The sequence below is a fragment of the Cupressus sempervirens genome, chromosome 2 (assembly GCF_028749045.1).
Source record: "Cupressus sempervirens isolate cs-2001-9-10 chromosome 2, ASM2874904v1, whole genome shotgun sequence".
Taxonomy (NCBI): Eukaryota; Viridiplantae; Streptophyta; class Pinopsida; order Cupressales; family Cupressaceae; genus Cupressus; species Cupressus sempervirens.
In genome coordinates, this window is record NC_143119.1 from 625432639 (window position 1) to 625460361 (window position 27723).

The 27723-nt window shown below is 35.6% G+C and overlaps 1 protein-coding gene across 2 annotated transcripts in view; it reads right to left on the reverse strand.

The window, feature by feature from the left end:
* The window catches only part of LOC149574927 (uncharacterized), a 106367-nt gene extending 78969 nt beyond the window's left edge, over positions 1-27398 (reverse strand). The window contains exons 1-2 of one of the 2 annotated variants that reach the window (XM_089814777.1): positions 27173-27398; positions 25433-26818 (exon numbers count right to left, since the gene is read on the reverse strand). In XM_089814777.1, the coding sequence (XP_089670903.1) occupies positions 25433-26561 (1129 nt within the window). In that variant the 5' untranslated portion in view covers positions 26562-26818; positions 27173-27398. Of the gene's footprint in view, positions 1-25432 lie in introns of both variants that reach the window. The other variant, XM_089814776.1, reaches the window with a different exon arrangement.
* Positions 27399-27723: the final 325 nt, after the last annotated feature.

Here is a 27723-nt window from a genome sequence, read left to right on the forward strand (position 1 = left end):
GGACATTAATATTATTATCTTATCTTTTTTGAGCTTAGCTTCTCTTACAGCTTCATCTTTACAGATTCATTTTGATGTCCTCATGGTTTTCGTCAATAGAAACATGTGTTTCCACCATATAGATCCAGGATTTGCCTGGACTTACAGGGTCCAGAGCAGGGTAAGTTCTGTCGAATTTTGGTCACTTGAAACTCAATTAAGAATATCAGTTTTCTACAATCCATTTGATTTATTGTTCGTGTTTCTGGAATCAAAAATTTTACACAATTGAAACCAGAAATACTAAAAATAGACCCAACAATTGCTCACGCCAAGTCTTGGCAGACTGGCCTCATCTGCAAGAATCGCCATGTCTGCAGGACACGCCAGATTCAGCCATCCCAACCCTAAGACCCTACCATGTGGCCAGCAAAAGAACGATGTCAAAAAACTTTTAAAAAACAATTTTGCATTAAAACAAAAGTGCTTGTATTTGTTCACTCAACCCTGAAAAATCATTCCTATTGTTTTCAACCACAAGTTAAAGAGGAAAAGAGCTATTATAACAAAATAGTGTGCCACTAAGGAGAAAACCAGGACATCAGTTGAAGCCAAGATAGTAATTGTGGATCATTTGGGCAATTTAGTAGCTTGTGTTCATGCATATAGAGGGGTTTATGAAGGATTTGGACAGGCCACAAAATTAATTTGGAGCTGCAATTTTAGAGGTAAGTAAAAAAATTGTTGCTTTTTGGATTTTTTATTTCAAATTTTATTGTAAATTTATATTATTTTATTTCATTTTGTGCTAATGGAAACAACAATAAATCCTAGGCATCCAATAATCAAACCCTAAATTGCTTTTGTTTTTCCCCTAAATTCCTTAACTGCAATTCTAAATTGTTCTTAATTTTTATTTTTCTTTATTTTCATTCAAATAATTCAGAATTCATTAAGCCTATTCTATTAGGCCTCGCTGAATAAATTCAGCTAAATACCAAAAGTAAAGAAGTCTTGCTTGTTCTCTTTTTTCAAATTTGTGAAAAAAACCAATAGGGGGAGTTAAGTTCAATTCAAATTGAGAGAATTTTTTTCTTGCAGTAAAAACGATCGATTTTAGAAAGGGTAAATGCTAAGAAAAAACATTTATAATTTATTGCAATGTGCAAGTCATTTACAAATTGATCCAAAATTTTCATGCATAATGTCTACACTACACCAAATTATAGAGAAGCCTTGTTGGAAACATGTCATCCGCGAATGAAAAAAAAGGAAAATGATGTGTTTCAATAGGGAAATGAAATACAATGGAGGGGTCCTAATCAATTGAAATATCACTTTGCTTTAAAAACTTCAATAAGCTTTATCAAATCTGAAACATATAACCAATAGATGGAACAACCATAAGATGATAACCATGCACAATGACACAAGACTTGTTAACAAGGGAACCCATTGATTAGAGGAAAAACCCTGGTGGGAATAAAGCCCACAAGATGGTATACTAATATAAAAGTTCCTTGTCAAAGGATAAGACTCTTTTACGAGCCGATTACATACAACCAATACATGTAGTACCTGTTAGGAGACTTTGAATACCTGCTAGAATATTTCAACTCTATTAGGAGCTACTTCAACCCTGTTAGGAGCTAATAGGAAGTCAACTAAACCTACTCTCCAAATTGCTTCTGAACTTACATCATAGATAAAACCCTTGAGGCTAACCCAATGTGCAATGAATATTATGGGACCCCAATAAGATACTACATTACACATTACATCACAAATAAAACTTCCCAAAATGATATAACCAAAAGTCGGCTTCAAAGAATAGCCTATGCATTTCAATAGGAAAATGAAATACAATGGGGGGTATTAATCAATTGAAGTATCACTTTGCACACATACCATGCCTATTAGAAAGTAAAGTCCACCAATGCAACTAAAGGGGGGGATGTGTGAATCAATTCTGCACTTAAAAAAAGAACTTAAGTAAACTTTATTATATCTTTAACATATAACCAATAGATGCAACAACCATAAGATGATAACCATACACAATGACACAAGATTTGTTAACTAGGGAAACCCTTGATCAGAGGGAAAACCCTAGTGGGAATTATGCCCACGAGATGATAAACTAATATAAAAGTTCCTTGTGAAAGGATATGACTCTGTTAGGAGCCAATTACATAACAATTAGTACATGTAATCCCTATTAGGAGACTTTGAATCCCTGCTAGAAGATTGCAACTTTGTTAGGAGTTGCTTCAATCATGTTAGGAGCTAATAGGAAGTCAATTGAACCCACTGTCCAAATTGCTTCAGAACTGTCTTCACTAAACAATTCTCAAGATAAAATATTCAATAGTGAACTTATTGATACAGCAACTTATCTTGCCAATACAGTGCTTTTAAAGTTGTCAACATCATCCTCTTCTCAGATCTCATCAAATTCGCATCCAAAGCTCACATACATTCACAATTACATAATGAGACAATTACAACCAAGGAAAACATCTTTCCTTTATACCAAGTGCTAAAAGAACTAACTGAGTCGGCTTTGAGGCTTCCCCAATGTACAGTGAATAATATAGGACGCCAATAAGATATTAGACATCACAAATAAAACTTCCCAAAATGATATAACCAAAAGTCGGCCTCAGAGAATAGCCTACATGATATCCCTCACAAATCTCCACAGAATGATCAACAAATTCTACTACCTCGAACATATCACCACGAACATGTCTTAAATCGAAATCCAAGCCCGCTAAACAAGCTTCAACCTTGTTGAATAGATACAACTCATTTATCAGCATATTGTTTCCTGCACACCAGCCTGCAACCAATCTTCCATAAAACTACCATAACTCACTTGAACCTTCATATTACTTTCCACGAACATAGATACATCATATAGACATATCCACAAACATTATTTTGACCCCATAGAACATAAGTTTGCAAATGCTGACCACACTAACAAAAACTCTCTCTGCAACTCTGAATGTTCCTACCATAAAGCATATACGTTGACATCAATGACAAATCAAGTCATGAATGCAACATATAAGTGTTCAATCATCTCTCCAAACATACAAACAGATCCACCCAAAGGAACCCTCTCAGCATTCATGCTCACAATTTCCCCCTTTGGCATTGATGGCAACATATGATGAAAAACCACAAGTCCCAAAAATACCAAATTGAAATGCTCCCCCATTGACATCAATAAGTTTTTTTTGACATCACTGAAACTAAATACTCCTCAACCTCAAATACTCTCCCCATACAACAACATAGATTACTCTCCCCTATTCAACAATGTTACTCTCCCCCATAGGTGTATAAGGTATTTCATGTATTACTCTCCCCCATAGGTGTATAAGATTATATCATGTACTACTCTCCCCCATTCAACAAAATAGTGTGCAACTAACGAGAAAACCAAGAGATCATTTGAAGACAAGATAGTAATTGTGGATACACTTGGGGGAAGTGTTGGTGATCCTGTGGTTGAAGAGACTAGTCTTAGCCCAAGCTCGCCCCGTAAAGGGAACCTGCTAGGCTTGGATCGCAGGAATACCCTCTGAAACCAAAAAAAAAAGATAGTAATTGTGGATCATTTGGGCAATTTAGTAGCTTGTGTTCATGCATATAAAGGGGTTCACGAAGGATTTGGAGGAGGCCACCAAATTAATTTGGAGCTGCATTTGTTCATTTTCGAGCAAACTTGAGAGGTAAGTTAGAATATTTTTTTGTTGCTTTTTGGATTTTTCACATCACTTTATTGTATATTTATATTATTGTATTTCATTTTATGTTAATGGAAACAACAAATCCTACGCATCCAATAATCAAACCCTAGCTTTTTTTGTTTTCCCCTAAATTCTTTAGCTGCAATTCTTAATTGTTCTTAATTTTTATTTTTCTTTATTTTAATTCAAATTATTAAAAATTCATTAAGCGTATTCTATTAGGCCTCACTAAATAAATTTAGCTAAATATCAAAAGTAAAGAAGACCTACTTGTTCTCTTTTTTCAAATTCATGAAACAAACCAATAGGGGGAGTTAAGTTCAATTCAAATTAAAAGATTTCTTTCTTGCAGTAAAAACAATTGATTTTAGAAAGTGTAAATGATAACAATCATTTATAGTTTATTGCAACTTGCAAGTCATTCACAAATTGATCCAAAAGTTCAAGCATAATGTCTACGCTACACCAAATTATAGAGAATCCTTGTTGGAAACATGTCATCCACAAATGAAGAAAAAAGGGAAATGATGTGTTTCGATAGGAAAATGAAATACAATGGAGGGGTATTAATCAATTTAAGTATCACTTTGCACACATACCATGCCATGATACTAAACCATACCAATTTGCACACCTTTATGTTGTACATAAAATACAATGTCAACTATAGGCCTTTGAAGAGAAAAAATAATTAAAAAGGAAGCAAGGGGAATCTAACACCCTAAATTGTAAGCACCTATAATAAGATGCTTGATTAAGCCCCATTTTAACATGTATGGGCTCTTGTATTAATTTCCAGTACCCCGGCTCCACACCACCTACATTTCCTACTTTCTCTTTGTATTTTTGCAAGCCTTTATGTTGTAAATGAAGTACTATGTCAACTAGAGGCCTTTGAAGAGAAAAAAGAATTAAAAGGAAACAAAGGAATCTTGCATCCTAAATTGTAAGCATCTATGATTAGATACTCGATTATGCCCCATTATATCATGTATGGGCTCTTGAATTAATTTTCAATATCCTGGCTCCGCACCACCTACATTTCCTACTTTCTCTTTGTACTTTTGCAAGCCTTATGTTGTAAATGAAGTACAATGTCAACTACAGGCCTTTGAAGAGAAAAAAGAATTAAAAGGAAACAAAGGAATCTAGCATCCTAAATTGTAAGCATCTATGATTAGATGCTCGATTAAGCCCCATTATATCATGTATGGGCTCCCAAATTAGTTTTCAATATCCTGGCTCCGCACCACCTACATTTCCTACTCTCTCTTCGTAATCTCAGCTAACAAACTGAATTTCATCACCTTTTGGTGGCCAAGCCAAACTCTTCTTTAGATTATTTTCCGTAAAATTTAAATTGAGGGCCCCTCTCATTGGTTAAGCGGGATTTCCATATTCTTTTCGCCAGACTTTGAGCATTGAGCCCCAAAATATTGTGAGGTGTAAAAGCAACTCACTTCTCCACATTTGATGCCTAAGAAAACATAGCAATCAAAATTTCTACTGCTCTCCAACAATTTTTCATTTCAAGCATTCTAAGGTGCCAACTGACGTCTCCACATTTGATCACTAAGCAAACATAGCAATCAAAATTTCGACTACTCTCCAACAATTATGCATTTCAAGCATTCTAAGGTGCCTTCAAGGCAATCTTCTTCATGGATCAAGCTTCTTTCTGTCAATAAAGGCCAAGCGAAGGAGTCTACCATCAAGGAAGAAAATAATAGTATTAACATCCATCTACATACATTCAAGCATCCACATCTATTCAAGCATTCAACTCTTCAAATCATCCTTCTCTTTCTCCATCAAGCATTGTGGCAAACTACAACATCCAATACACGAGATTTTGTCTTTCATGATTTACTTTTGGGTTTTAGTGTGAAGTCAAACTTATTACATCAACATACTTGATCATATTCAAAGATGCCAAGGTATAATATACTTCATTTCTTAGATCTAGCCTCTGATTTATAACAAGAAGCTCTCTTTTACTTCATTTAATTTCAAGGTTGATTCCAAACTAGGGTTTGACTAAGGCAAATCCCCCTCTACACAACATTTTCCTCGTTTTGGTGTGCAATACAGGTGTCATTCACACTGGCTTAGATCTAAAAAGTACAAAGCCTTACGAACAATCTGCGATCTAAATCAATCAAAAGTGCCAAGAACAAGATGCCTTTGGCGGCCCCTACTCAGGAACAAGACACCCTAGGTGACCTCTTCCTTCTAGAACTGCTTCAAACCGAAACCACAAGTTAGTGACATCTTTTAATTGTTGTTTCCGGAGTTCTCAAATCTAAATATCATTTTGTCTATATTAGTGGAGGAACCTAGATACCCATTCAACGTTTGGGACACTTCTAGGCCTATGAGGCTATCTCTCTTTCCTAATGTGCAATAGGAAATAGGAAGTAGGGATCAATTGCCCTTGCATCCCTTTTCTTATTATACACTTGGTAAACCTGACACACGACATTTTCGTTTTGATTTCATGTCCAGATCTCATATGTTGCATTCTTATATCTAATTTTTGTAGCTTTCATTTTCATCCTGGAGATTACTAAATTAGATTGGTGTATGATATCCCATGTTGTTTCATTTCTCCTCTTTATCAATCATACGAAATGGATACTACTTTCTTGTTGGACAAACCTATAAAGTTAGCACCTATAACTAAGTGCTCAATTAGGCCTCATTTAGGTGACTTTGAGATTCTATGTCCATTATGTTTGATCTAGTTATCTATCTAACTTTATTCAAGCAATTTCCCTTCATCTTCAACTCCCCAAATCATGTTGGGCCCATTTTCTTGGGTATATAACACCTTCGGCGTTATACATAAGTATACAACACGTCTAGCATTATATATCAATGTATACAATGCCTAGGGCATTGTATACCCGACATTTGAGGCCAATTTTAAAGTTGTAGCATGTTGCAAAGATTTAGTGGGAAATTAGATCTCGTGTTTGCCTCCTACAATTTCTGAATCCCAAAATCTTGTGAGAGGTATCTGAGTGGCCTAACTCTCCTCATTTTGGTAATCCAAATACAATATCAAACATAAGAAGCTCATGTTTTACAAGCTATAGGAGAATTTTAAAGAGCATTAATGCATTCAAGACCTAGCATTCCTCAAGCGCCTAAAGCAATTTTGAAGGTAACCTACTCCATTCTAGCAAGCTTCTCTCCCATAATGACAAAGGAGGTCCTTTCATCCATCTACATGCATTCAATTTCATTCTTCAAGGCAAGAATCCATCAAGCATAGCAACATTGAAGATCTTTGAGAGGCACTCATAGATCTATGCATTTGCAAAGGGCATCCTTGATCCCTTCCTACATTTTAAGGTTCAACAACATTAATCAACATACAAGCATCGACATGAATATGTGCAATCTCAATATCTATTATGAAGGTATATTCATTTACAAGGTAGATCAATCATTTACCTTTACTTTAATATGGTTCCTTTGTACAATTTCATTTATATTTTAAGGTTGATTCCTAAAATTGGGTTTTACAAAGGAAAACCCCTTTCAACCAAACAATTTCCAATTTTTCTGTGTACAGAATTAGGTGATAATGTGTCGGGAATTAATTCTAAAAGTGTGAGAGCTGATGGATTGTCTCAGAAAATTCAGACAAACCATTGGGTATATAATGACCAAGGCTATCTATACCTAGGAATAGAATACCCCGTTCATTCTATAACCTACAAATCAGCTTCAGATTCAGACTGGAGGATAGTACAGTCATTACAGGTTGCTGTCTATTTTTTGTCAATCTATGCTTGTAGTAACTTGTAATATTTGCTTATTTGCCTTCTCTTTAGCATTCCTTGACATTTCCTCTCAAATCCAATTTAGCCCAATTCATTATCAGTAAAGGACCATTGACTCATTTAGCAATTTAGTCCTACCCGAGTCTTTTCGTTTATTTTCCTTTCGATTGTGCAATTAGGGAAAGGAACGCTATTCCCCTTTCACCACACTCCGCCCTCTTCTTTATTGCACACTTGCATTTCATAAAGTTTGTATTCCTTCATGGCATTGTAAGATACAGTATTATGAAAATTTCAACCGTTCTTCCAAATTGCATAAAGCTCAAGATCCATGTCCTTCTCCCTCTACATTAAAAGCTAATTACAGTGACGGCAGTAGTCAATTGAAAACTTTGTTTGAATCTTTGTTCATTTCTTAGTATATGAATATGTTTGAATTTATTAGTAAGTGTAGTTCTTAATTGTTATCATATAGTTTATTCAATCTTAAGACCAAAATACCAGTTGTAAATTTATTACTTTAGGTTCTTTATCTTTTTGTTATTTCAAGTTTCATCCCAAAATTCAAAATGATATCTTGAGAGGTCTCTTCCCTTCTCAAACGCAAAGCTAGTTGTTCCATCATAATCAATCCAACTATTGGAACATGTTTTTCTACTTTCCGTTGGGTGCATGATACAAGTTTCAGAATTACAAGTCTGTTTGCCAACAAGTTTACAGAGCCTCTAGTTGTTGTCCTATGAGTTTTTCGATGGAGAGAAGCTCACAGTAGGCTACATATATGACAGCATGGACAGGGGTAGGAGGCCATTAGATCTATGTATTCAGGGAATGAGGCTGATTATGGTCCCACATGGAAAATCATTGATTGACATTGGCACCTTCAACTTCACAAGTTTTTACATAAAACTGCCAAATACCACTATTCAACATTCCAATTTTACCCATATTTTGAGCCCAATGATGAGTTTTGAGTGGGATCTACACAATTGAAGAGCAAATGTCCCCCAATTCACCAACAGGAGCACACAAAGTTCATTTGATATTATTGTTCAAGATTGCACAAGGAGACAGCTTTAAATATGACTTATGCGAGAAAAATCGGTGTTAATATTTGGTAGCTTCAGTTGGATAAACCCATGAGAACAAACTGAAGATATATATATAATATGTCTGAGATATTATATATATATATATATATATATATATATATATATATATATATATATATATATATATATATATATATATATATATATATATATATATATATATATATATATATATATATATATATATATATATATATATATATATAGCTAAATAATCAATTGTTATATTAATTAATTACTAATGAATAGACATGTCCCATGAAGGGACATATCTGACCATGTCTCGTCCACAATATAAGAGAGAGATCGCTGCCCTTGTAAAACATACACCAAAACATGGCAGCGATGTTACATTTGCAGCGATCTTAATAAAATCAACATGGTATCAGAGCAGGCTTCAAATGCAAGATGATGCACAACTTGGCAATTTCTATAGGATTTAGATTTGTGTAAGAAGTGGATATGCACACTCAATTATTACACCAATTTCTGTATAGCGCAATTTGACAGCATCGGGTGAGGTTTGAAACTGTGTGTTCGAAAGTGGTCAAATGTTAGCAGCAAATAAGTGTTAACCAACTAGCTGTCTCTTCTCAAAGTTTGGGGGAGATCAACACAATGATGCTCATTCATAACAGGATCAGTGTTACTATCGTGGGATGTTGGAGCAAAGACTCCAGGATTGTTACATGCTCAACGCGATTCTCTCTCTGTGAGTCTGAGGACTATTCTTGGGGAAGAGGGAGTTATGTCATGCAGACATTTCCATTGATAGAATGGGAAATTATCTCAGAATCCGTGGGCTCTGGTCAAGAACCGACTCTCCAGTATCATACAGCAGTTCAATTATGCTCTAGATACAAAGCTTGAAGTAAGCAATATTGAATACATTAACAGTGCTGGACACGTACGCACTTTAGAAGTCTAAAACACTAGCTGGGAACGGAAGTAAGAACATGAAAATAACAGTCACGTCCCATAGGCAGAATTGAACATGCTACCATACACGTGACCGCATAGAAGGTTCAAGCATCAGGAAAAGACCATCACAAGGGGAGAAGGGCTCACAAAGGTTGTAGAATGTGGTGACGCAGAATTTTGATGGTCTGTAATAACATGAGCACCCATGTTAATAATGAATCGATAAGATAGGAATTATTTGAAGAAGTTAAGGCTACGTGGAGGTAAGTATTTATCTCTTAATTTTTAGACTCCCATGTGAATATGATACTTAAAGTGAATATAGATTGGGGAACATGGTAGGATCGATTGGTAACTATATTTGGTATCGATAAAGAACAGATTACTAAATATGTATGGGTTACTCATCATTTGACTTAGAATTTCATAATCATAGTTAGTTATTTGATAAGGAAACAATATGTTTATATATAGAAGATGGAATATACGCTTATATGTTCAAAGTATATATTTAAATTAGATATTGATCTATATTATATTGGAATGATCTTATATTCTTATGCAAAATTATTTATTATCCTTGAGTATCGTATTAGTCTCTCTCTTATATTTTTTTCTCTATATTTCTATATGTATTATAAGAGCTATTTGCCTTGATCTTTTCCTCCCCATATGTTCTTGCAAAAGAGGGGAAATTGATATCGGATTCAGAGGGAGTCTAACACTTATTCTAAGGTAAAGGAGCTCAGAAGATTGATGTTCAGAGGGAGTCTAATTCATTTGTCAGAAGGAGTGGATAAAGGATAAGTTTCAGTTGATTTTTTAAGATCTTGATCATATCAAAATCAAAGGGAGTTTTGACTTCATATAAACTTTTGGTGTCATACATGTGACAGTATGATTTAATAGGCCTACCCCTGTGTACATCATGAGGAAGTGACGACTTCCAAATGACTATCACTTGTATCTGTAGAAGTTATTGAGAAGTGATGATCTTTCAATAATTAATCTTCTATTATGATGGACATCTTATGATGTCTATGAAGATCAGGATGGATGATAGTTTGCATGGTAGATTAAGTTCCTTAAACAAACCATTCCCTTTCATTGTGGTGGACATCTTGTGATGTCCGAGACAAATCATGATAGATGATTACTTGCACAATAAATTAAGTTCCTAGGATAGACCGTGGCCTTTTATTGTGATGGATATCTTATGATGTCTGAGACAAATCATGATAGATGATTACTTCCATGGTGGACTAAGTTCCTTAAATAAACCATGGCCTTCTATTGTGAATCTATCCTCCCTCTCTAAGAGGGAGTGATAATGAGAGGCAGCTTCAATTGAATAAACCCATGAGATCAAACTGAAGATATCTCTGTGTGTGTGTGTGTGAGATATAATATATATAGTTAAATAATCAATTGTTTAATTAATTAATTAATAGTGAATAGACATGTCTCATGAAGGGACATGTCTCTCCATGTCTCATCCAATAAGAGAGACATTGCTACCCTTGGAAAACATATACCAAAACCTAGCAGTGCTATTACATTTGCAGCGATCCTCGCAAAATCAACAATCGGACACAAATGGAATCAAGCAAAAATCTACTCGAGGTATGATTTAAAATTGGAATATCAATCTTCTCTATCTATTGCCAATTTATATTGTTATTGATAAACTCAAAATTAAAAGATATAACTGATTTTTATTTTTTCTCATTTGTGATGTATAGTAAGAGATGGTTTGCAATTTGTATCATGAGCTGACAATGCAATGCTTCAAGGTGTGAGTACAAATGGAGTATGATTGAGCATATACACTCCAAAAGTGCAAAAGATTGTCTTTACAAAGGTTGAATGATCTTGTGCTTGTTCATTACAACCTTTGCCTCTATCACAAACAAATCTTTGGCATTCAGACATCTCCTGTCACTTTCGAGGAGGCTAATCCAAAATGAGATTGGATGACTGAAATTTATGGTCTTGTTTTCAGCAATGATCACATGGCAGGGTTACTAATGTGGATTGACAGACAAAGGAACTAGCGATGAGAGGTGGAGGTTAGAGCATACAGAGACCCATTTGGAGGATCTCAAGACTAAAGGGGATATTGAGCCCAAACCAAAGCCAAAGACACAACTAGACATCATGGCACCAAAATCATCTAGGACATATCTTAGGCACACACAGGAAGGTCGGAGTGTCAAGTGATATCGGCATCTTTGAGCAACAAGCTTCTAGCTTTTATTTAATATTTGTTCTGAACTTTCAATGTCATCCATATTTCGAGAGCTTCATAAACATTTGACACTTTATATATCTAATGTCTTAGTTGACATTTCCTTTAGCTAAATTTTGCATTTAGCCTTATGCAATCAATTGTAAAATTGTGTATGTGTTCAAAGTAGTTTCCTATTTGATGAGATTATTATGTCTTCAAGGTTTACTTATTATAGGGTATTACATCACAAATTTTTGCTCATGGGTGCGTCCATCTGTGTGTGTGTGTGTGTTTGTGTCTGTGTCTGTGTCTATGTGTCTGTGTGTCTATGTCTGTGTTTGTGTTGACATTTCCTTTAGCTAAATTTTGCATTTATCCTTATGCAATCAATTGTAAAATTGTCTGTGTTCAAAGTAGCTTCCTATTTGATGAGATTATTATGTCTTCGAGGTTTACTTATTATAGGGTAGGGTATTAAATCCCAAATTCTTGCTTATGGGTGCATCCATATATATATATATATATATATATATATATATATATATATATATATATATATATATATATATATATATATATATATATATATATATATATATATATATTGCATTTATCGTTATGCAATCAATTGTAAACTTGTGTATGAGTTCAAACTAGCTTCCTATTTGATGAGATACCAGAATAACATCCAGATTTTGGCAAACCTTATTCTCAGCCTTGGGAACCAAACTGAATATCAGTTCCACCTACCATCCCAAGACTAACGGTCAGACAAAAAGGGTAAACCAAGTATTTGAAGAAGGCCCAAGAGTATATTGTATGGATCATCAATATCAATGGGAAATATATCTTCCATTGGTGGAATTTGCCTATACCAATTCTTACCAATCTGTTTTTAAGATGACACCCTTCAAGGCTCTAAGCTGGCGTGAGCGTAGAACCCCTATGAGTTGGAACAGAATTGAGGACCAAATCATCATCGAGTTCGAGATGCTTCTAGAAATGGAGGAACAAGTAGTTCAGATCCGTCATAGGTTGAAGGAGGTAAATGACCATTTAAAGAGTTATGCGGATGCAAAGAGGATCCCTAGAGAGTTTTCAGTAGGAGAAAAGGTCCCCCTAAAGGTTAAACCACAAAAAACCACCATCAAGTTTGGTAGAAACTCCAAATTAGCCCCAAGATATGTGGGACCATTTGAAGTGTTAGAAGCCATAAACCCAGTAGCCTACAGAATTGCTCTACCTCCAACCCTTGCCCAAATGCATAATGTGGTCCACGTGTCATACCTTAAGAAATATATAACCCATCATGAGCATGTTATTGATCTGGATTTCTTGTAGGTGCGAGACCCAAGGGTGGTGGAAATAGAGCCACTCATAATACTCTTGGTGTGTAAGCTTCGCTTGTGGAATCAAGATATAACCCAATTGGACCAGTATATTGAGGAAAATGCCACTTGGGAAGATTATGATAAGATCTTCCAAAAGTTTCCTCATCTTTTTCCTAGAACTTGAACTATGAAAGAACTCTAAATTAAATGTATTATGGATTTATGTTTTTCGTTAGAATGTTTGTTTATCTTGCAAAGTTCATCGAGGACAATAAAACACAAGGGGGAGGGTATGTTACATCCCAAATTTTTGCTTAATTAAAATAACTTCCTAGCCGTTGAGAATCCATGTAAAATTAATTGATCGGTAAAGTTATTGAGATATTTGATCATGTGAAATGGAATTTATGGTTGTTCATTATTATTTCATATGATATGTTAGTTAATCGTTATGCATGAAATTGAAAAAAGAATGAATATTTCATAAATTGAAAAATGATTATGTGATATTTTAATATTTTGAAAATCATGGAAATATGTTATTACTCTGAGACCATTTCCTTTTTGCAGGAGCACAATGAAGGGGAGGAGTATTGCCAAAATGGGAGTAGGAATGGGACACCAAATCCACTGTCAGACCATCGGGTATGAAATCTAACTACCTTGATTAGAGATGAAACGGCTAGACTAGCAAGAATGTACAAAGGACGACCATGAGCCAACCAGTTGAATTATAACATTAAAATACATATAAAGAAAAGATTACCTTCATAATGTGGATGATCTCAAAATATCTTGCAATTTCTATCATGTCTTAATATAATAATACCATATCTGTATTCATACTTGTGTAGGCATAAAATATGTACACACACAAATATACATATACATATACATATATATATATATATATATATATATATATATATATATATATATATATATATAAAGGCTACTCATACAAGCATTAATATAGAGGGCATCATCATTATATTAAGGCATGAATACGAAAACATTATTGTTGCTATCCTTATTATTTTGGACCTTGGTGATAGCATAATTATTTTGCCTTGAGTGGCCACCTTTCTTATTTTCTTTTTATGACATCAAGCCTTATATTTGATTCAGCATAATTTTGAACCGATGGCCTCAATGAATGCCTTGCCACCTCAAAAATTTCTTGCCTAACTAAGCATGCATGTAGGAGCCTTTTTGCATATCTACACTCGCCCTCGGCGATGGATTATTATCATTGCTTCTTACCATTTTGGTCTACAATTTCAAGTTTCATTTTTACTTCTTATTGTGAACCATTTTGCTTGCCATCACTTTTGTTCTTTCCAAAGCTAGCATGTGATCATCTACAACAATTGCTCTAAGAAAGCCAAGTACTAGTCAAGATATCCAACGTCCCTATACAGGACAACAACATAAGATTGGACTTGTACGAGAGAGCCGGCATATTCAGCACCGATTGGTTTCACTTTCAAGTCGAGTTATACTATTCTTCAGGTCATGAATCATAATCAGATTTCTCCTTGTATCTTTCAGAAACCATGCATTTGAATTACCCGATTGCCTATCAAAGAAGGCTTCATTATTTCTTTCTTTGGTCCAGAGTTTGAAATGCTTATCAGCCTACATATTACTTTCTGTTGTCTTTCCTCTAAACTAATATAAGGAGCCATCATGTTAGTAGCAAGATATGTTCATGAAAGCACATAGAGTATGATTATATATTCTTAATAAATCTCTATCAAAAAGTGTTAGCTCGTATAGGGGTATTGTCAATATACCCTTTAAGATGAGTGCAACACCTGCATGGTACTAGATTATTCTGAATTGAGTTAAATTTCTCATTTGTAATTCCATAGGCCAATTTGGGCATAATAAGATGGCAATGTTTATATTCAAAACCAAATATCAAGAGGAATCACATAGAAATTCATCCACGAGGACCAATATGGTCGAGATGAAGGGTGTGAATGGGAATATCCCTGCAAGGAAAAGTAGACATAAATCAATAATAATACTCAAATCTAAATAACTAAGTCAGTTCATGATAATCCTTTGTATATTATCTTGTTGTCAAGTCGAGTAGTGGGTGATTGAGCTTACATGATGCCCATCCAAAATCCTTGGCCAAGTTAGGTTAGTGGCATGATTGTTACTATGGTCACTAGAGGTCAAAGTGCAAGCAGTTAGAAGATGGATTGATTGGAAGGTGTCCATAGACTCGTCAGCTGACTAGCAAACACTCTAACACCAAGACGCTCAATGGTAGGACAATGGTGTCCCAAGCCTAATCCTAGGGTAGGGAGGGCCTTTCTCAACAAAGATTGTGTGGAGATACTTAAGGGTCCGCAATTGGACGTTAAGCCCATGGCAATTCTTCTCCTCTCTTCTAGATGTCAGGGTTTGCACAACACAGAGACATTATCTGCATTCTCGGGTACTCATTTTTTTGTTTTCCACATATAGTCATGTCTTAAATTCTATTACTTCCTTATTTTAGATGCTAGGAATTTCAATTACATAAATTTACCGTGAGATGGAAATGCAATAGAAATGGTAAATTTACTGTTGTTCTTGTGAACATAGAATTGGAATGTTAGTTTTATTTCTCAGTTATATGAATTGAAAGCTATAGTTAAAATATGTTATTCCCCTTCATGTGAATGTGAAGAATAATTGTCACTCATTTGTTTTGATTATGATCACATTTAATTAAGGGTTAAATTGGCTACTGGAAATTAGCATGTTACATAGGGTGCATGAAACAACTTTTAAATCATTACAAATCTTAGAACTTCTTTGGTTTTTCAATTTGTCGAAACTTTGTCAAGTTTATTCCAAGCTTAGGCATCAAGTCCGAGTTAAATGTCAACTTGTTTAATCTAAGTTGAATCCAAAAATTGTAACACTAGGTCCTATAGTGTGTCTATCCTAGTACAAATGTTGGCTCAACCACACTTAAAATGAAATTTTCACTATAACATTCCAAGAAGAATTACATAAGCTTATATGCCCACAAAAAAACACTAGTTTGAAATTGCTTGAATAATATTTATTATGTGAATGACACATCTGCTACTATAAGTGACATACCATAATCTATTGCTTTTAATAAGATCCCAGCTAAGTACTGTTGTGAGGTTTTCACACCATTGCCCCAAAATTTTTGGGGACCCCCTTTTCAGGCAAGCCTTTGCAATTTTCACGGGTGTTGAAAATTATTCGGTTGCCTTAGCAAAATTTGGAGTTGTCCAAAGATTTTTTTGAATTGGCGATTTTACACCTTGGATGCCTTTGGGCTAGGAGAGGATTTGGTTTGTTTTCACATGGTGCGAAACTAGATTTTCTAGAACATGCAATTTCATCCTTAGGCCTAGCAGGTTTCGACAGCAACATTTTTTTGATGGTTAAAATGATACCAAGCAAGATAAAATTGCAAATTTTGGACTTAGACAAATTTTGAGAATTTGATTTAATTGAACAAGCTTGAACATTTTCAAAATGAATTTTAGATTTAGTAGTTTTGGAAAATCTTAGAAAAAATTCGGTGAAAAGAATTTTTGATAGTGAAATTGAATTTAGAGTTTGAATTTTGATTGCCATGAAAAGGATTTATTTTGTCAAAAAATTGAAATTGTATTGCAAAATTGAAATTGAATTAAATTGCAATATCTCATTAATTTGGTTGAAATTTTGCCTAGAGGCTCTTAGAAATGTTAAAGGAAATTGGTAATTTGGAGTTGAAAATTGATTTTTAGCTTGCTACATTCAATTTTAATGATATTTTAACTATCAAAATGTTGTTAAATGAAAATTTTGATATCTCCTAGACTTACCTTTTTCTAGTTTGCAATTTTGGGTCAAACTGGCAATTAAGAGAGTCAATTTTGCTATGGGGCTTAGTTATTTTCATGTTTTATTTAAAACTGGGCCATTTTGGGGGGTCTAACTTAAGTTTTTGTTTCCCTCCAGGCAGGTCCGCCCACTCTGGAGGTCAACAGGAGGATATAAGAAGGGGCTCTCCCCTCTTATTTCCTCATTCCATTTCCACTCCTCTTGCTTGGTGTTGAGCGATTTCTTCTAGCTAGGCGAATTTCTCCTATGGCAGCAATTTTGGCTTGAGGATTTCCATTTTTGGGCAGCAAATTCCTTCCTAGAGGCTGGGCGATTTCTGCCCTAAGGCAAATTTGGAGGTGAAGATCTAATTTTAGGCAAGATTGGACAATTTTGGAGATCTGATTTTCCTCCTAGGGCAGCGAATTTTCCCTTCAGCTGGGCAATTTTGTTTGGTGGAGAGACGGTGCTTTGAGGTCTGATTTTTTTGCTAGTGTGGGTGAATTTAGAAGGACAAAATTCTGATTTGGAGCAGACTTTTCTGCCCTAAGGCAGCGAATTTCCTTCTAATTGGGCAATTTTGGCAAGGAGGTCGAAATTTGGTGAAAGGAGCAGATTTTTGCAAGTAATCCATTTGCTAGGGCATCACATTTTGGAGGACTGAAATTTCTAACTCTGATCTGAATTTGAAGAGGCCCGATTGTTGGTAGAAGGCAGATTTAAGGTAAGATTTTCGTTCATCTTTTGAAGTGAAGATTGGTTTTAAAGGCAGATTTTATTCCTTGTTCTTGCTTGGTTTGTTTCCCTTATCTTCTTGGTTTGTTCTTGCTTGGTTTGTTTCCCTTATCTTCATCTTTTGAAGTGAAGATTGGTTTTAAAGGCAGATATAAGTGTAGAGTTCATGATAGGACATTTGAAGAGGCAAAAATAAGCTAGACCACCCTAGGATTGAAGTTGGGAGATATAAGTATAGTCCATCCTAAGGTAACGAGAGGAGGCAAAAATAAGTGGTAGTCCCACCCCTAGGCTGGAGAGGCGACTATAAGTGTAGAGATAGGATTTGTAGAGGCAGAAATAAGCTAGATTCCATCGATAGAAACAAGTTGGGAGATTTATAAGTGTAGTCCATATCATTTAGAAAGAAGAGGCAGAAATAAGTGTTTAGGATGGTTGATGTTAGTACAAGCAAGAACCCAAAGGAAAAGACAAGGAAGGCATGATGCCTAAGACCACCTTCTTCTCAAAAGTGAGGCGAATAAGTGACCCCAATATCGACACGATGAACATGGTACAGTTGAAGGATAGATTGAAGGAAGGACAATCCCCCATGGTGAAGAAGATCTACAAGAGCAAAATTGTACACGCGGTGACTTTCCCTCCTACCTTGCCTTGTCTAGAATTGGTAATGGAGTGTGCATCTCGATTTGATATTGTGACCAAGTCCATCATTTTTTATTAAGGGAAGAGAGTGTTGGCTAACGTCAACAGACAAGTGGTCGAATAAGTATTCAATATTCCCCAGCATAAAGGCATGACATTGGTAATGATGGATCAAACAACCAAGTTCTTTCAGGGTAATCAAGATGCCTACTTCATTCATCTAAAGCAAAATTGGTTACACAAAGGCAAGAAGGGAGTTACCAAGTCATCAAAGCTCACCAGGTTAGATTTCAAATCAGAGTATAGCGACCTTATTGTGCTTCTCAGCCGAATCATGGGCATAGCTCAAGGTATGCATTTCAAGAACTGGATGTACTATTTATTGATGAAATTGAAAATGGAAAGAGAAAATTTGAAGGTTGAAAAAAGTAAAGAACATTAGGAGCCTCCAGCATAGAGACAGAATGCAGCACCATCAAGGAAGAGCATAATTGAGGCTAGGAGCCAAGAGGTTAATACAAGTGGACAAAGGGTCGCAGTAGAGGTGAGCTCTGATTCAGAATCAAATGGTTACATTGATAGTACTGAATACTCTCCTCTCTCAAAGAACTAGCATGGAGATGATATGACAGTCACTAGTGAAGAAGAGGATAGGCCAACTGATATTGAGGAAATAAGCTAGGTGCCCGAGGTTGTTGGTGATGCTTTGCTAGTCGAACCAAATCCAAATTTGGGGAGATGCACAACACCACTATGGTTAAGGCAAATGCTTATGCCAAGAGGCAAGGTGGTGACTGTCTGAACAGTCGAAGATATTCAAGGGTTAGTGGAAAAGGAAGATAGTGAGAAACAAAAACAAATTGCAAAAATGATGGCAAAGGTAATCAAGAGCGATAATGAGGGTCACCGAAAAGTTCATATCGCTATACCAAAGGTTAGCAAGGCAGTGGATGAGATTGTAGCCCAAGAGTATGAGATACTAGTGCATAACTTGGAAAGAATCACGGATGACATAGAGTGTGAGGAGATCCAAGAAGGCATGGTTTCAATTAGAGAAATGTTGAGGAAGGCAAACGAGAGGATTGTAAAGTTGGAGGCCGAAAACAAGTACTGGAAAGATTGTCAGCCTATCAAACAGTTGCATCAGGCAGCCCTTCCACAAGACAACGGGAACAACATAGAAGAGATATCGACTCAGCTGCACGAAATCAAAGATTAGATCAACAATATAATTCAAGATGGGAGAAATTTCTTGCCTTCCTTTATCTCAACATTCAAGTCATTGGTGGCTATTAGAGACAAATTCGGAACATTTGAAGGGGAGTGGAAGGATTTCCTTCTAGTCAAGGACTTGGCCATTCCCAAGCTACGGGCAATTATTGGGCTACTGAAGAGATACTTGGAGAGAACAAAGTTGGTGAATGGAGAAATGAGTATGGTGGAGTCTTGGCATAGTGCCTTGACCATCAGATTGAGGATACTTGAAGAGATGGGGAATGAGATTGCACAGCACAACCCAGGCGTTGACACTTCCATTTCATCCATGATGAGCAATGTTGGGGTTGCGCTTGATTTTGACAATATCAAAGAGGAGAACGTCAATGAGACAAAATTTGGATCAAGATTGGATGAGTTGGGGAAGGTTGCCATCAGGAAGAAGCATTTGGGCACCCTTGCCTCCCTTAGTGCCTTTATCGGATATGTGAAGGAATATGAGAAGGATCATGAGAAGACACAGCAAGCAATGAGCAACATGATGAATTCAGCTGAGCTAAAGATGGAACACACACCTTGCCCTCCCGTGAAGGAAGTTAATGACAAGCTAGCCAAGTTCACTACCTTGGCTAAGAAGATGAAAGAAAAGGGTAGAATTATATTAGAGGATCATTTGACGTAAGCCCAAGTGGCAAATTCTCCTTTCTTCTTGAGTAGGATAGGTGTCTGATTCTGATTGGCTACCATTTTGGTACCTTCTCATTGGTTGCCACTTTTCCTTTTTTTCATTGGTCCATTGATGAAGTGGCGTCTTCTCATTGACCAATGGAGTGGTAACCCTAGTTAGGGTTTCTAGGATTTGATCTAGATCATTGATTGACTATTAATCTCTACCGTTTAATGTATTTTTGGCCCCTATATAAGTCCATTTGCCCTCATTTGTAAAGGGTTGAAGAAAATTGTTGCTTAGATAATACCAAAATTGCTTCTCTTATCATTGTTGTGTCTCGCATGGTGATCAAGAACACTTGGTGTTATTGTGTGGTTTCTACTTCCAATAGTTAAAGTTTAAAAGAGTTGAAGAAAATTGTTGCTTAGATAATACCAAAATTGCTTCTCTTATCATTGTTATGTCTTGCATGGTGATTAAGAACACTTGGTGTTATTGCATGATTTCTACTTCCAATAGTTAAACTTAAATTCCATTGAAGTTGTCAAAGTAGATTTTATTTCAAGAAAATTGTTAAGCAAGTGTAAGAATAGATGGATAGTTGCATGGTGATATTAGTGGATGTTTGATAGGGATCCATACACTAGGCCGCTAGCATCCTAGCTGCTTGTTAGAAAGCCTTGCATGGTAATCTAGTCTTTTTTCCCTTGAATCATTGCATATGGAGGTAGCGTCGTTGGGAAGCTTTCATCACATTTGATCCCCGTCCATCTGCTAATCTTTCCATTCATAGGAGTAGAAGTAAAGCAGCAAGTAGTTTAGTAGTTGGAGTTTTGAAGAGCAAAGTTGGAAGTGAGATAAATCGGAAAAGTGAACTAAGAAATCAAGTCAATATATATTGCAAAGCTAGACTTCATTACAATCACAGTAAAAGTTCGACATCCTTGAAAGAACAACGTAAGGCCGCCTACGTGATTAACCAACAAATCACGTTAATATAACTGAATTAGTATCCACAGGTGTAAAAAACTTTGGAGTTTTCTCATGTTCTTCATGAGTATTTACTTTTCAAAAGAGGGTTGAGTGTTTGGTATTCTTTATCAAGTATTCAATTGCTATATGTTATGTAGTGGTATAAAACTAACATCAACAAGTACTTAATCAAAAACCTCAATCCCTTAATCATGAATGTCGATCATCAATGCAATTCATGTTGTCCCACATGCAATCAACCATTCCCTAACTTCGAATAAAATTAACAAGCATTAACAATGATGGAAAAGAGATCTAGAAGCACCAATTGCTCTTATAGAACCTACGTTGCTCATTAAGTTGAAATATGATGCATAGTGCTAGAAGTAGATTCACTTAAGCTAACAAGGTAAGAACTATGTTCCATGACATTTTGGGGATAGGGAAGGAAGGGGACACATTTTCGGGACATTTCCTAAGGAGCTAAAAATAAGGGATGGCAGTATACAAATTTCCAATATATATATATATAAACACACACACATATATATAGATTGATATATATGTTTGTTTGCGTGTGTACATAAATGTGTGTGTAAATGTATCTGCACATACATCTATATGTAGACGCATTCATAACTGTATATATATGCATACATATATTGGAAAGTACGCTTGTATAGATATATACTAATACATAAATGAATGTCTGTTCATTGTTGATATACACATGGATATTATATATAGGGATGTATGTATAGCTATACAATGTTTTGTGTGTGATATAAAAGAGATACTAAATATTTGCAGTTAACCAAAATATTCATACTTCCATTGGACATTCTTTGGCCTCTAGTGAAACACTAATGTCTAAGTCAAAGGACCTTATCAATTTTATTATTTTATTATTTTCTAATAAGTCTCCAACCTGCATAATATCTTACCCTATTATTTTATTTAAAAAATAACTCTATCAATGGAGAGGGAAGGATAACACGTGACCTTTGCCAAAACATGCATATGATTAAAATAGCAATCTTATGAGGTTTTATGTATTCCACTTGATTGACTGTTGGTACATGGCAGTTGTGTAAAGAGTTAATGTTCATAAGTTTAGCACACAAGCCTAGAGTACCTCATGTACAAATCAATCCCTGCAATAGCAAACAATAATTGACATCAATCTATGAATGTATTAGTTTATCGGATGTAGGGGTTGGTTGGTTTCTGGGTTTATGTAGCAGACTATGGATATTTAGCTTCATGTATGTTTTATTTCATATATATTAATAAAATTATATTTCACATCAAAAAAATAGTTGACATCAACCACTAGAAAAATGTTAATGAGTGACAACAACGAGACAGATTGCCATTTTTCCTTAAATGAATCACTCAAATTCCAAGTGAAAAGACACATCTCAAATATCAAGGCATACAGAACAACGGGCAGGTGTCGATAGCAGATATTCAAGGTTCTCCTATTTTTGTACACAGCTATAAATTACCAAAGTATTGAGAATACAGCCTTGCACCACAGCTAAATAATATTAGCATCAAAAGAGTGGGATTTTATAGACCTGGGAAACCCAGGTTTGACCCTTGTTGAACCCAGACCCATCCTTGCCCCATACCTGGATACAAATCAAACCCACACAACATGATAACCAATTCTGCCAGACCTTCTAGCATAGTTATATACACTATATGTTCCACAATCATAGATCAGAAAGGTTTGCCACTTTATAATATTAGAAGATCTTGCTTCAATATGATGCATTGTCGTGTTGGAGTTTAGGAGACAGAAATCTGACTCCAATGGAATACTTCCTTGTCTCTGGCTGTAAATCCTACAAACTAAAGCTCCATCTTTGGGGGTGTCTCCTTTCACTTTTCAATTACCAGCTGTAATTCAGATGGCAGTGAAATGGATGGATTAAACATTCAGACTGCCATGTCCCACCAATTTTCACCAAGTGTTTCAACTTCTATCGGGAATTTACGTATCTAACTGAAGTTAAAGTTATTATGGAGTTCCTCTGGAGAAAAAAAGGACTTTGCAATAAATGTTTGAGAATCTAAACCTTTGAGATAGATGATCACTGAGAAGTTTTACCATCTCTCTTGACACTGTTTTGCATGTCTCACCATACCAATATGTCATCAACCACCGGAATTTTAGTAAATTCTATTTATCTTCAAATTATCTAATAACACTATATGTCCCATGATTATGGTGGTAGAAGAGTTTGTCACAACATTCAAACACATGTTTTAGAATATCAGAAGCTGTTAAATGCAAATGTTGCATTGTCTTGAAAGATTATCGTAAGGCAGAAATCTGACTACAATGGATTAAATCTTCATCAGTGGCCATAAATTCTATGAACTAAAACTCTGGCTTTGAGGATATTTCCTTTGGTTTTGCAGCTAATGGATGGAATTTGGCTGGCAGTATAATGGATGGCTTTTTTATTCAGATTGTGATGTCCCACCATCTTTTCAAAGTGTGTTTCAACTGTTTTCAGAAGTTTACAAGCACACCTTTGAATTGCTCCTTTAAGCAATCAAAAATAGATGGTTTGAAATAGAAAATTTTACCTTAATAATCATCACTATGAAAATTACAAATTTTAAATTACTCAATGCATGTGGGTGTTTGCACTTAAAAACTGAAAGGTACTAAACTTGCATAAACTTAGACTTATGTAATTCTGTTCAATTAATGTTGTGCTTATATTTTGTAAGAACCTCAAACTATTTTACTGAAACATATCATCATCCCCAAAAACTAAAATATGTTATCCAAATGTTTCCAAACCTGACATGATACATTGGTTTAAGCTTAGTTCAAAAATCTTATGACAAGAGGCGGTGCAATAAAGTTCAGAAAAAACATTTACATATGTACAGGCTATCTGATTAAGTTAACAGAGCAATTGATCTATATTATAATTTCAATTCTATATTGATTGCAAAACTTCAACCAAATACAGTTTTCCTAAAAACTAAAGCAAATTATCCATTTACTTCCACACACAACATAATATTTTACCTTAATTTCATAATTTAGAGTTTTCAGACTAGTAAATTCTTAGAGATATAATTTAGAGAGCTTATTAACATCTATACAAAATCAAGAGCTAGGCTAACATGGAAAACAATTTAAATTGATTCAACCATTTCACTTTTCTTGTCCATGTTAGGAATTGAGATACTAAGAATATAAAATTATAAATGTTTCCAAACCTGATGTCATACATTGGTTTAAGCTTAGTTCAAAAATCTTATGACAAGAGGCAGTGCAATAAAGTTCAGAAAAAACATTCACATATGTACAGGCTATCTAATTAAGTTCACAGGGTAATTGATCTAGATTCTATATTAATTGCGAAACTCAATCAAAAACAGTTTTCCTAAAAAACTACAGCAAACTATCCATTTACTTCCACACGCAACATGATATTTTACCTTAATTTCATTATTTAGACTTTTTAGACTATTAAATTCATAGAGATATAATTTAGACAGCTTTTTAACATCTATACAAAATCAAGCGCTAGGCTAACATGAAAAACAATTTAGATTAATTCAACCATTTCACTTTTCTTGTCTGTGATAGGAATTTGGATACTAAGAATAGCAACTAACGATGGTCTTCCAAGATCTTTTAGTGCAAGCACAGTTAAAAAGACAATAGAAAAGTAAAATGATATTAAATACTTCAGATGTGCTAAGTTTCTTTGTCAATGACACTATCATACTATGTCATTTAAAATTAAGTCTAAACATTCAACATTACCATGATACCTTACCATCAAAATCAAAATGCATTCATGTCCAGTCTTTCCCAGAAATCTAATTGGTTCCACCTGGAGAAGTACCCACAGCTTGCAAAAGGCTAATAACATGGTCGTGCTATGAATGATAAGAATGAATTGTTACTCAATATTAAATCCCAATCAATTTCTGGAATTAACGTCCAGCAGTCAAAAATTAAAATACTAATTTAAAAATGTCAGAAGTGTAGAAATTAATTGAAACATGTGATCCAGTGGATAGGGTTATTCTTTTCATTCTAAAGAAAATATGTGGTAATCTATAGTAACTTTACAACAAAAGAATCGAAAGACCATAACACTAATCAATATAAAAAGCAATATTCAAAAACTATCTTATAAACTATGTATTAAACTATGTATTAAGAGTTAAATGACTGACCTTCCATAACCACGTCTGACACAGCAGGAGACGTTGACACTGCCTGTGACTCAAACACTGGATCTGCACCTTGATGAACATATAGAGGTGGCTCTGTTTGTTCTGCAGACTGACTCTGGCCCTCTACTCCCTGTCCGTTTTTCATCTGTAATTCCAATTTCATTTTCATCCACTGAAAGTACTGGTATGCAATAGCAGCATCAGTGCCAGCTGCTCCATTAAACAAAAACGCAAACTTTGGATTGCCTGCTTGCCTAGCACGTGCCATATTTTCAAACTCAGGTCCGTTCCTGACAACAAATTCAGAAAGAAGCTCAATATTCTGAACAACTTCAATATCACTCGGCATCTGTGGGGGTGGAGGTAAAGTGATCATGTCTGAAGGTAGAAGTGGATTGGAGAAATCCGTTGAAGCTGGAGGTACTTGAGAAGATCCGGATGTAGGTTGTGAACATGCCAACTCTGGCTGGTGAAATTGTTGTGTGTGCCAGGAGGTGGATGACTGAGAAGCACTCAATGTAGGAGGCGGCAATGAAGACTGGGCTGAAGCCTCAGGTACTGTATGCAAAGGTGGAAGTGGTTGAGAAACCTCCCCTACCAGGAAAGGTCCCTGTGGTCCTTGCTGGGGTACCGTGTGTGACGGTGGAAATGTTTGAGGTAACTGGTTTCCAGACGATGGCTGTGGTAGCAATACCGGAGAAAAGGTAGGACGCAGGGGTGGAGGTGGAGCTTGGATATTTATAGGAGGACCAGAGTGAAGAGCGCCATTGAAATTAGGAGGCGGAGGTAGAGGATATGGAGGAGGTTGTCCATGAAGCGGCTGGCCAATTGGTGGCCCTGGAAACTGCTGTGGCTCAAGGGGCTGCAAAGAGGCCATCGTTCCATACGAAGGTTGGAATGAATGAGTTCCCTGATTTTCTACATAAAGAGTTGGAGTAAAACCAGTTGCCACATGAGGTACTTGAGGAGGCATTGTCGGAGGATTTACAAAGCCCATATTCTGCTGGTAACCAACTGGAAAACCAGGGCCACTTCCATGCATCGCAGGTCCAGGTCCAGGATGCCCCTGAATGGAAGTCCCCGGAGGACCGTGTCCGTACTGAGTAGCATATCCTCCTGGCCTGAACATTATCTTTTCTTTAATGCCCAATTAATTCAGACCTTTTCACTAATCTTAAAAGTAGCCCTTAAAGCTCAACAGCTCTCTTGTAAAGATTGACCGAAGTCTCCTTAACGTCAAATCGTCATGTGGTAATCTCGTTTAGAGGCAATCCAGGCAGAAACTTTAGGCTTTGTGCAAAAGTGCGAGATATCTTTCCTTAATGGATCCAATCCACAATTCAATATTCTCGACAGAAGCTAGATGCATACTAAAAAGCAACATTCCTGCCCAAGAACCGTATGGATGGACATTATTAAATTCCCTGCTCTAAGAAAATCGAAATTTAAACTTCAAGGCTGCAACAAAAACCCCAAAGTTCAACAGATTTCAAGCTATGCAGACTGAGTAATTATTTTGGCGTTTTCTGTGTTCAAAATATATTTTTAGTTGCTTAAATTGTCCAAAACCACAACCAGCGCCTGTGAAATTTGTAGAGCCACACTTGGTAAATTATGACGACTGAAAAGGGGAACTTGGCTAGGCTAAGCTATCAAACAAACTTGTTCTCAAATCAGAATAAATCAAGGCAGCCGAGAACTAATCATGAACCCTAAAACAAAAGCGTCTAAGACGCTTACCTTCAATGACAGGAAAAGCAGGCATCTGGTAGCGAGCAAGCATCGGCTCAGCCAAACCAAAGGAATCTGTTGAGAGTAAGTGGACATGTCGCTAAGAACTTAATATTTCCATACAAGAGACGGATGTTAGAGCGATATAAGTGTGTCGTCGAAAAAAGATATCAAAAACCAGAATTTGATAACAAAGCCTAAAACTTCAGTTTTTAAAACCTCGTTGCTAAGCACCAAAATATGATACGATGGATTAATGGGTTTTAATGATAAACAAAGAAAATTTATTTTGTAATGTAAGAATGATGGACAATTTTCAAATCAAAATTGTGTTTATCTATATTTCGTTTATTGTATCTCATTCTACTCAATATTTACTTGTCCTGTTTGTCTAATTGATCTTTATTTACTCTATTCTATCTTGATTTTCAGCAAATTTGGGTTTTAAAATTATTTTAGAAATAATGATGATATTTTAATAAGATGTATTTCTTTAGGTCAATTTTTCAAAATGTATGAAAAAGGTTTGAAGATAACAAACAAGTATCTAATTGATGTAG